This window comes from Chionomys nivalis, chromosome 18 (genome assembly GCF_950005125.1).
Source record: "Chionomys nivalis chromosome 18, mChiNiv1.1, whole genome shotgun sequence".
Classification (NCBI taxonomy): domain Eukaryota; kingdom Metazoa; phylum Chordata; class Mammalia; order Rodentia; family Cricetidae; genus Chionomys; species Chionomys nivalis.
This window is the reverse complement of record NC_080103.1, coordinates 17,341,526-17,353,201: the sequence shown is the minus strand read 5'-3', so window position 1 is coordinate 17,353,201 and position 11,676 is coordinate 17,341,526. Positions and strand designations below refer to the sequence as shown.

General features: G+C 41.5%; 1 protein-coding gene across 1 annotated transcript; it reads right to left on the bottom strand.

Moving 5' to 3' along the window:
* Positions 1-342: 342 nt before the first annotated feature.
* Positions 343-11,583, bottom strand: Nras (NRAS proto-oncogene, GTPase). Its single transcript, XM_057793726.1, has 7 exons — positions 11,480-11,583; positions 10,882-11,009; positions 9,499-9,677; positions 5,628-5,787; positions 4,404-4,527; positions 3,888-3,929; positions 343-3,809 (listed from the first exon to the last, which is right to left on the bottom strand). Exons 2-5 carry the CDS (start codon positions 10,990-10,992, stop codon positions 4,408-4,410), a joined length of 570 nt encoding a protein of 189 aa, XP_057649709.1. The 5' UTR covers positions 10,993-11,009; positions 11,480-11,583; the 3' UTR covers positions 343-3,809; positions 3,888-3,929; positions 4,404-4,407.
* Positions 11,584-11,676: the final 93 nt, after the last annotated feature.

Genomic DNA, 11,676 nt, shown 5'->3' with positions numbered 1-11,676 from the left:
ACGTTGAACCTTTAGATAAACTGTGTGACTGATCCATACAATGAGACAAGGACCCAGAACAGATACTGAACAGTGTGGCTGTATGGCGTGAAAGGAAGACTCATCTCTAGCAGGGCAGAGCAAGACCCTGTCAAACTTCATCATGCTACTTTAACACAATGGGGCCCTGGAGTAACAAAACCACAGGAAGAGAAGTCTCAGTGAAGAACCGAGGAGATCACTTATTGTATTGAGATCAAATGAGCTTGAGTCTCCCCAACACTGTTCAAATGGCACATGAATATCTTAAAATACATTTTCTATTATTAAGGACCCTTTGAGGAAAATACAGGTAAGCAAAGAACTTCCAGTTTTTTATTTATTTTTTAATTATTTAACAAGGAAAACAGTCAATCAAGATTTTAAAAATTAGAATGGATTAATTTACAATAGAACAGTCAACTTAAAATATCAGCCCCTTCACTTAGGCCACGGGGCCAACAGTTCTCATTGGAACAGCAGGTGTGCACAGTTGATGTTCTGACCTTTATTTGATAGCACGGAAATACAAAAGTCATACAACTTCCACCAACCCCCTTCTCTCCAGAGTTCAAATACTTGATTAGAGCAGTACTTAGACTTTTAAAACCCAGCTGTATTTTTAAAAATATCTACAACTAATCTCATGAGAACACTCTTAAAACAATTCTTATAAAAAAAAAAACCCACCTTAAAATAAATTCGTGGCACATCAGACAGCTTAAAGAAATAGCAAAAATAAAAACTGTTTAAGAATTATCATCTATCTCTCTCTCTATTTCAGAAACCACCCAGGCAAATGTTTTCCATCGTTAGCTCTGCTTCTCATGCCCAGCGGAGATGGGGTATGAGGAGGGATGCACAGCTCCGATCCTTGGTGGGAGCTGCCGCTGAGGTTTACCACTGAACGCAAAGGAAGACAAGACTAGGCTCACACATTCTAAAATGGGGAAAACAGACATTTCTCTTTATAAAGTTTGTGTCTATCTTCATATTCAAGTCATGAAAAAGTTCACAGCAGTTAAAAGGCTGATTCTACAGGTGGCTGGCTAAATAAAACCAACCCACAACCACTCCATACACAGCACTCTTACGGGAAGACCAGTAAACACAGTACTGCGTTACCAACTCACATACTTTCCATGCTGGAGCAGAGAGCATCTAACAGGTTTACAAGATTAGGTATCAGAGCTCTGAGAACACTTCATTTTCATACTCTCCAATGTGTGAACAAAGCTTAAAATAACTGCCTTAAAGGAATATGTTCATTTGTGACAGCTGGCCAGGCACTTAAATCCAGGGAGGGGCTTTACAGTTGAGGTACACCGGAACTATCTTTAGAAATCACACATCCTAAATCCACTTTTTGATACCACACCAACTCAACTTACTTAGCTTTTAAGTTTGCCATTGTTGTGCCAAAATTCATACCCCGTGGAACATAAGCTACCAAGAGCATCTGAAGCCTTAATTGGCTCCATTTGTATACTTCTGTGCTCAGGACATACTGGAGACCAACTATAGACATATACATATGAAGGATATGGTCAAAAGAAGCAAAGAGGAGTAACTTTCTCCCTAACCGGACACTTAAGTTTAACAGACTTTTGGATAGACATCACCAGTCACGCAGACACATTAAAACAAAACAAGCGGAGGTGAATGGGCTCAGCAGCTGCAGGAGGATGACTGAGCAATGCTCTTAAAGGCAGCGTTTAGGAGCACAAACCCCATGTGACTGGTCCCAGCATTAGCACTGAGGAGACAGGGTATGTTTCTTGTTCCAAGGTGATGGGGAATTTGCTTAACAATGAAAATTCATATTAGAAAGTAAAGGATCAGGAAGGTGTGGTGAAACATGCCTGTAATCCCAGCACTTGGACTGCTGTGAGTTTGAGGCCAGCCATAACTATACAGCAAGGTCCTGTCACAAACAAAAGAGCCCCAAGGTTCTCAGTAGGTTTTAAGGTATTACAAGAACAGAAAAGAAAATGGCCACTTTGGAATTAATTTCATTTTTTTTCAATCAAGATATCCAATTTTACTTTTCATTAGAATAACTGGGCTGAGTTTTAAGTATTACCATGAAAAACAAAACTCACCAATGAAGTACCAGGGCATCACCTGCAAATGGGAATACCAAGCCCCTGTACACCAACCATTTATGGTATTTTACATTCTTTTCTCAAACAGCAAAGGATATCTCTTGATTTCAATGAACGCATCAGCTTTTGTTATTTGGCAAACTAACTTATCGACATGTTTTAAATAAATACTTTTAAAAAGCTATATAAAGAACAGTTATATGACAGCAGAGAGGGATGGAGGTATGAACTCTGGCTTTAGTTTCCATGTGGCTAAAAATAAGGATCTGAAAATGTAAAGACTTCTAAGCTTACTCCACTGCACACTAAGTATTTCCAGTCCTTGTACAGGACCACACTTTTATCCTTGTAGCGTTAACAGCAGGCATCAGGCAAAAATCTATAAGCAGAAGTAATGGGCAGGGAGCAAATATAGGTGAATTTTTTTCTCTGTGATGCTAACTGGCTTGTTCAAGTTTTGAAACCATGACCCTGGTCCATTAGCACCATGATTTATTCAACTGAAAGAATTATTCAAGATCTTGTGGGATGCTTGAACTGCTATAGGATGAGGGAAGGGGGGCAGTGAGAAGGGGACTAAGGGCAGCTCTATCTAACTATCTATCTATATATGCCAAGAAGAAATGATGCAGCAAAGATATAATCTGTCTGCTAATAAACTATATTTGAGGTTGGAAGAATCATTGATCATTGCTATAAAGTAATAACATACCAGTTTTTATAGTATTTGACTAACTACAGATGGAGCATTTCCTGGTATGACCCAAATTTGGTTATAATGGAAGTTCATTGAATGCTAGGATATCAGTAAACAAGAAGAAATTACAAATATTTATAAGTAGTAACCTACCAAAAAATATTAGATAAAAATTAAGTGAAATTATTCATAATTGTTTCAGTATCATCTTTATCTTGGGAGAATCCCAAACAGGGAAACTATCTTTATGGACACAGACATGGCATCTGCCATCAGGTGGACACACCTTTCCCTCAACGGTAGATGGCTCAGTCACTTTCCTATACAATGGTTCTTGAAATATTCATTCCACTTACAAATGGCAAAGGAAGCCTACAGACCACTTTTAGGAAAAGGCACTTTGTTGTGAAGGTTGGGTTCAATTTCATGCAGCTGAGAAGACGAGGATGGACTCGTCAGTATACATGTTTGCATTTAGGAACTCAGAGCAGATGCCAGATTTTAGAATATAGCTGATCACAGTACAAATCCAATCAGCAACATTAGTTATATTCACGGGGAAACAGTAATTTATGACATTTCCCCCACAAACTAACATGGCCAAGTTCAACAGTTAGGGGAAAAGAAAAAAAAAATCACCAGCAGTTGCTACCATAGAGCTTAAGAAACTCTTGTCAACAGAATTGCATATCTATAGTTTAGTTCTCTTTATCGAAGTGTAAATTGCTTTTCAGAGGACAAACCCGGTTGACAGAGGTGTGTGTGTTTCTAAGGAGGAAAAAGCCAGGTCAGAACACTACTGGGGAGTAACAGGTAAATTTCTCTGGTTGGACAGCCGAGTGAGGAGGTAGTTACTCTGAGGAGGTCTCAGGTTAGATGGCTGTGCTCATCTACTGAGTAAGGGGAGCAGAAGCAGAGCTTCAATGAGATGCAGAGAGCAGAAGAAACACGTCTCCTCCAGGGATGTCAGAACCAGGGCATCAGTGCAGCTGAAAGAGATGGGATGTATGAGAAACAAGAAGGGCAAGAAACTAATTGTGAATCAAAATATTTTAAACTTGTCTTACCTTGAACGTGGCTCTTTTCTGATGTCAGAAATTTCAAAGGGTCTAGAAAAGAACACAGTGACATTTATTTTCTACATTGTGAATCTTCAAATTCCATTCCACAAACATGGTATATACAGGTCTCAAATTCCTAATAAATAGGAAACTGTCTGTAGAATAAATGTTGAAAGAATAAATCAGACCCTAGAACTCTTTGAAAGGGAAATTATTTTTTAAATATTTGTGTGTGATGTATGTTGGTGCCTGTATGGGCCAGAGAAAGGGAACTGGATTCCAGAGTCACAGGAGGCTGTCGGCTACCTTACATAGATGCTGGGAAAGGAACTGGGGCCTCTGGAAAAGCAGTAGGTATTCCTAGCCACTGAACCATGTCTCCAGTTCCCAGGAAAGTTATTTTCTAGCTACAAATACATGGAAATTCTCATTTAATTTGCCAAAGACAGTAGTGCTCACACTGTTTGGAAGAGTCTACTGTTAAATATGAGAAAGAGTTATGAGGAGAGAACATAAACTCACCTTACTACATTACCACACAGGGCAACCCCATACAACCTTGAGTGCCATCATCATTGCTATTGAGCTTTTTCATTCGGTACTGGCGTATCTCCCTTACTAGTGTGTAAAAGGCATCTTCTACACCCTATTGAAAGAAAAAAGAAAACAAAGAAAAAACTGCCACGGTCCAAACTGTAAGCTCTCATATTTTTTTGTGTGGATTCAAATACTAAATCAATAGTCGATAAATTAGGGTGACTTGGTGTCACCTGAATAGGAATGGCCCCCATAGACTCGTGTTTGAATGCTGGGCCCACAGGGAGTGGCACTATTAGGAGATGTGGCCTTGCTGGAGTAGCTGTAGCCTTGGAGGAATTGTGTCACTGTGGAGGCGGGCTCTGAGATCTTACATGCACACAGTCTCCTTCTGCTGCCTGCAGATCCTTCTCTAGGAACCTGCCTGGTCTCCATGTCCTGTCATGATAATGGATTGAATTTCTGAACTATAAATCAGTCCCAATATTAAATGCTGTCCTTTCTATGGGTTGCTGTGTCATGGTGTCTCTTCACAGTAACAGAAACCCTAAATCAGACAACTAGCAAGACGACACTTAAGTCCAGCATTCCTAGGGGATCACACTGATAGGCTGATAAAAAAAAAAAATGGCAAGTTTGCAAAGCAAACAAACAATACAAAGATGGTGCAGCCAAGTGAAAAGGGCAATACAGGGGCACAGAATAGACTATAATTGCCGGGAGGTGGTGGCGCCCAGCACTCAGGAGGCAGAGGCAGGCGGATCTCTGTGAGTTCGAGGCCAGCCTGGTCTACAAGAGCTAGTTCCAGGACAGGCTCCAAAACCACAGAGAAACCCTGTCTCGAAAATCCCCAAAAAAAAAAAAAAAAGAATAGACTATAATTACCAAATAAATATGAGGATTCCCTTTAGTAAGGTTCACCCTCAATAGTGGGGAATGCTGATAGAAAATGCTTAAAAGTATGTTTAATTGAAATTCTTCACTAGAAAGAGTTGAGCCTATTAACACAGAATAAAAATGCTACAGAATAGTTAATGGACAAGGGGGGTGGCAGACGGACACAGAAAATTAACAAAAACCCAAAACCAATCAAGCAAAACCCAACAGAAAACCCTTAGAAAGAACATGGACTATATACCTCTACCACACTTGACCAACCAAACTTCTCTGCTTAAACAAGCACTCATACAGCTCAAATCTCTAGCATACCTGTCGGGTCTTGGCTGAGGTTTCAATGAATGGAATTCCATAGCTCTTGGCCAGCTCATGGGCTTGCTTTGTGTCAACTGTCCTTGTTGGCAAGTCACACTTGTTCCCTACCAGCACCATAGGAACATCATCAGAGTCTTTCACTCGCTTAATCTGCTCCCTAGAACAGAGAATATAGTAGTAGATCATAAAAAAAAAAAAAAAAAAAAAAAGCCGGGTGGTGGTGGCGCACGCCTTTAATCCCAGCACTTGGGAGGCAGAGGCAGGCGGATCTCTGTGAGTTCGAGACCAGCCTGGTCTACAAGAGCTAGTTCCAGGACAGGCTCCAAAACCACAGAGAAATCCTGTCTCGAAAAACCAAAAACCAAACCAAAAAAAAAAAAAAAAAAAAGCTTTCTGGGAGGAATAACCTGGTAGGGCAAGAAAAGGTGGCAAGTCCTTTTAGCTTTTATTACTCAGCTTACAAATTCTGAACACTTATGATGCAGCTACAGACCTATAAGCTAAGAATGTCAGTTTAGATTTGGTGTAGAATCTGTAACGAGACTGTGTCTACCAATTCACTTCCTAGAAATGGCTGGCTCTTATATCCCGACACATGTCCTGAATAGACTCCTACATCTTCCAAAGAGCTTGGCTCTGGATCACATTGGAAACCACAAACAATCTAAGTTTAGAAGTATAAAAAGTAGAGTTTATAGATTCTAAATGACTTAAAATCTTTAACTTATACCTTAATTCATGTGTGTGCATGTGTCACGGCATGGACGGGAGGTCAGGACAACCCTGGGAAGTTGGTTTTCTCCTCTTACCATATGGGTCCTGGGGAATCAAACTCAGGTTGTCAGGCTTGGCAGCAGGTACCTTTGCCCACTGAGCCATCTTGCCGGCCCCTAAATAACTTTTGAAGCTCCCTTTACACTATTTAACGGAAGATAACCAAGTCATTCTTTAAGACGGCTGGTGCCCTAATTACTTTCCTCAAACAAAATTATAGCTGGAAGCCCAAGATATGTAACACCAAGAAATCCAGATTTGCTCTTAATAAATGTATTGCATGCAAGCATGTGCACAGAGCTGGAACTATCAAAGATAGCTCCCCCTCTCAAGATAGGGTTTTTCTGTGTAGACCAGGTTGGCCTTGAACTCAGGGGTCCGCCTACCTCTGCCTCCTGAGCGCTGGGTTAAAGTTGTGTGCCACCACACCTGGCAAAGACAGCCTTCCTTTCGGTGTCACATACAACATAGCACCTGGTGCATTCTAGAAGTTATTGTTTGAGATTCTCTTGACAAAGAACTTTTTGTGGTAATAGGAACTGGTACCCAACATGATAGCCACTACTCAGTTGCTTCTGTGGCCAAGAAGTAATTCTCCAGTTTTGTGTAAATGTTAAATAACCACAGCTGGTCACGGCTCTCCACACTGCACAGTACTACTCTAGACTCTACCCTTGGATTCCAGTCATATACCCCAACTTCATCCTACTGGTCATCGCCAGAACTGATTTGGTGTAATGTCAGAATCCTTTGCCACCCCACAGCCCCAATCCCCAAACTAAACTCAACCGAAATTAAGATGGGCACTGGAAGTGCACGCCTTTAATCCCAGCATGCCTGCAAGAGGCAGAAGCAGGCAGATCTCTGAGTTCAAGGCCAACCTGAACAACAAGCCAAGTCCCAGCTAGGGTTGTTAGACAGAGAAACCTTATCTTAAAACAACAAACAAAAACCCAAAACAAAACAAACAAAAAAACAAACCCTTAAACAAAGACCACCCCCTCCCTCCAAGAAAAAACCAACAAACCAGGATCTTAATTTTGTAGCTCAGGTTGGCAGTAAACTTACCACGTAGAACAGGGTAACCTTCAACTCTCAATCCCCTTGCCTTGACTTCCCAAGTACCACCATGCCCGGTGTTAGTTGGCTAGGTTAAGGATATTGCAAATCAGCTTAAACACTAGGAGCATGTCCCTATTGGTCACTGCTGTCCCTATATTATTTAACCTTCTGTGAGGATCAGACACAATTTTTTCTCAATGTCAGTGTACGACTTCTAAGCAAGTGACTTATTTTCAGCATACACAAACTGACTAGACAGCTATCATGTCTGCAGTGTCTGATGAACATCACTGGAGTATCATGCTATTACAGAATAAGCTCGCTGAATTTCCTCTTCATTTATTTTTAAGCCTACTTCAAAAATAACATTATTTTGCTATACTACACACATGCCACAGTGCAAATGTGGAGGTCAGAGGATGGGTCTTTCCTTTGGCCATGTGGGTCCTGGGACTGAACTCAGTATTCAGGCTTGGTGGCAAGTTCCCTTATCAACTGGGCCATCTACCTAACTCCAAATAAGTGCTCAGTCAGCAATAAAGTCATCCCTCGGGAACCAAAGATAATTAGTTTCAAGATTTTGTTACCTCCACGAAGAACATCAAACACTGAGGAAACAAGGAAATAAGTCTGGATTTAAGAGAGTAGGCAGACTTATAAAGTGGGTACTATGGGCCAAGCACTCTTCTGAGTGTTGTTTACTCTTGGCAACTTTCTATAGGAGGTATTATTTTTTTCAAGGTTTAGTTTGTTTTGTGTGTAAGTTTCTGCAGCATGTATGTCAATGCACCATATGTGTGCCTAGTGCTCAGACAGACCAGGCCAGGACACCAGATGCCCTGTAACTAGAGTAACAGACGCTTTTTGGGCGTCCCATGTGGGTGCTGGTAAATGAACCTGGGTTCTCTTGAGCTATTTCTCTAACCCCGAAAGAAGTATTCTTATCTCATAATAAATTTAGAAACTGAGAAACAGATTTAGTATTTCTTTCTTTTCTTTTTTTTTTGGAGACAGGGTTTCTCTGTAGCTTTGGAGCCTGTCCTGGAACTCCCTTTGTAGACCAGGCTGGTCTCGAACTCACAGAGATCCGCCTGCCTCTCGAGTGCTGGAATTAAAGGCGTGCATCACTACCGCCCGGCAGATTTAGTGTTTCATCCTAAAGTTAAATCTTTATTTTAAAGACTTTAAAATAAAGTTTAATAAGATATTTGTTCTAAAGTTAGATCTTTATTTGAATCTTTATATAAAACTTATCCAATTAATAACAGAATCAAGTTTCAACCTTGTTAAGGCCTGAAGATAGAATACTGATCTAAGAGAGGCTTGGTGTTTTTTGGGGGTCTAGATCTGCTACGAAAGCAAAAGAAAACCACAATTCCAAAAATCCAACAAAGTACTTCTGAACTCTGACTCTGTAAAGTAAGAATCTTGGCTAAGCATGATGGCATATCTATTACCTGGAATGCTAGCACTCGAGAGGCTGAGGCAGGATTGTAAATTCAAGGCAAGCTTGGGATAAATAGTAACATCCTGTCTCACAAATATAAAATGAATAAATAAAGATGTCTCTCTCCTCTGCTCCTCAGGAGCATGCTTCTCTTACATATGACTAGTATACTAACAGTATGTTATACACATAACTTTTACTGTCGGTGATAATCAGATTCTTTCTTTCCTTTTAATACTGGGGATTGAAACTGGGGTCCCACACATGCGAAGCAAGCACTTTACCACTGAGCTCTAGCTCCATTTCTTAGCCCCAAATCCTCACTATCACACAACCCAACAGTAATTTTCCCTGTAAGAAAAAGGTATGTATCGACGTGTCAGTGAACTAGCTCAGTCAGTGGGCAAAGGTGCCTACTGCTAAGCCAAAATCCCAGGACCCAAGGAGAGAACTTTTCATTACCTGTTCTCTGACCCCATGGCACAATGTCCCCACCTCCATAAATATCCACACATTTTAAAAGTTGTGTTCCCTCACTCAGAACACATATAAAATTTTACTTTTAGAAAGTAATATTCCCAGTACCTGTAAAGGTTAATATCTGCAAATGATTTGCTATTGTTGATGGCAAAAACGCAGAGGAATCCTTCGCCTGTCCTCATGTACTGGTCTCTCATGGCACTGTACTCCTCTTGTCCAGCTGTGTCCAGTATGTCCAACAGGCAAGTCTCACCATCAATCACCACTTGTTTTCGGTAAGAATCCTGGGAATGTGAAAGGGTGTGGAGGTGGGGCATGGAGAAGCTCAATGTTTATTAAAACCAGAGGAATGCAATTACCAAAGATAAACAAGCCTGACTATGTGACTTACCCTCAAAGTGCTAACAGGTAGCATACCGCCCCCCCCCCCCCCACAGTGTGTGTGCACTGGGGAGACAGAGGCAGGTGAATGAGTATCTGTAAGCTCAGGCCAGCCAGGGTAGCACAGTGAGACCTGTCTCAAAAACAAAACAAAACCCAAAGCCAGCCTGGCTAGCCTATGAGGTTAAGAACAAAAAGAAACAAATCATTAATAAAAACAACTAGCTCCAGAAACTTCTGATATGGTTTTATGGTAATAATCTTACTTATATTATTATATAATATTCCCATTATTTGAAAGGCCTTATCTGTGGTGCTGGAAGTGTGCTTATATATTGTTCCATGCTTATATATGGTCTCATGAATATATTAAAATGTAGCCTCTGTAGATACCCCCCTGTATGGTAGAATTTACACATGAAAAAATTCTTTGGTATTTTGTACACAGGGTCTCAACTGCAGTTCAGGCAAGTCTTGAACTTGGAACCTCCTCCCTCAATCTTCTGAAAGCTAAGCTTTGCAGACATCTACACCAGAGTCCAGTAGAGTTATGGAAATTTAACATCATGAAGAAAAATGAGACTCATGGAGATTTAGGTGATTTTTCTCAATATTCCATAACTAAATTGCAGAGATATAATTCCTAGGCACAATGACTCAAAATCTCAACTTTTTACCCCAACTCAGTTTGGACTAGCTCAAGAATGAAAACTGGACTCTCCAGAACTCTGAGTTCTCTATTTCTGCTGTGTGATATCCTACATCTTTTCCCTTGTGACCTATTTAACAGTTGCAAATACATGAAGAAATGGAATTAACTCCATACTGATTTTTCCAGTTTACAAACTGCTAAAAAAAACTGTATACCTTAAAAAAGGTAAGCCTTTGGTAAGTATTAACTCGTTTCTACAAACTCTTTAATATTTATTTTTGGAATACAGTATCTCAAACACCTTCTTGCTTTCTCTCCACTTTACTTTCAAAGAATTAGAGAGGATATATATAGATGTGTGTGTGTGTGTGTGTGTGTGTGTGTGTGTGTGTGTGTGTGTGTGTAAGAGAAAGCCAAAAGTGGGAGCCAGGGCCAGACAGTGGATTGGGCCTCACCTCTATGGTGGGATCATATTCATCCACAAAATGGTTCTGGATTAACTGGATTGTCAAAGCACTTTTCCCAACACCACCTGCTCCAACCACCACCAGTTTGTACTCAGTCATTTCACACCAGCAAGAACCTGTAGGAAAGCAGTAATTACGATTAAACTAGCAAGCCAAACCTACAGCACTTAAAGGGTTTCTATGAGTTACTAAAGTCAGTTTCAAAGGCATCCGTTCAATACGCATGGCCTTCCACTTAAGTTCTCAAAGTGATCCAAACACAAAAACACTTGCAGGTGAGTGCCGCCAGTTTCTAGGATTTTAAGACCCGTGTCTACTTTTCAATCGTACTCGGCCCCGCCCTCAACCTACAGGAAAGGAAACCCCCTACCTATTCTCTTGCAAATCTAAGCTCTGGGGTCCGCCTGGCACAACCACTTCCCGAAACTCCCCTTTCCGGCTTCGAAGATCATCCCACGGACAGCAGCAGCCTGCCAGGGTCCCCCACCCAGGCCTTTGTCTCCAGCTCGCAGAGTCTCCGCTCTTCCTGCACACGCCAGCCAACTGCACGCTGCGGAGCCCGATGCTACTCAGACCGGAGCCTTACCTCAAGCTCCGCTGACCCCGCTTCAGGAGGTTCTCGGACCTCAACCTGCAAAACTGCTGGAGACCCCGAAACCGCCATGAACAGCCCCCACCCGGGAGCGGCACTTCCGGCCCCACCCGCTACGTAATCAGTAAGCGCCCAGAGCGCCCAAGTCCCCGCCCTGGCCACGTGGGCCTGCGACCTAGGAGTCTTGTGGC

What these genes read in the sequence shown, in the direction of transcription:
- Nras (XM_057793726.1), bottom strand. Translation starts at nt 10,992, where the DNA reads ATGACTGAGTACAAACTGGTGGTGGTTGGAGCAGGTGGTGTTGGGAAA. An exon ending in AATATGATCCCACCATAGAG is followed by an intron (nt 9,678 to 10,881) that starts GTGAGGCCCAAT and finishes TCACATTCCCAG; the next exon opens with GATTCTTACCGAAAACAAGT. An exon ending in GCAGATATTAACCTTTACAG is followed by an intron (nt 5,788 to 9,498) that starts GTACTGGGAATA and finishes TCTCTGTTCTAG; the next exon opens with GGAGCAGATTAAGCGAGTGA.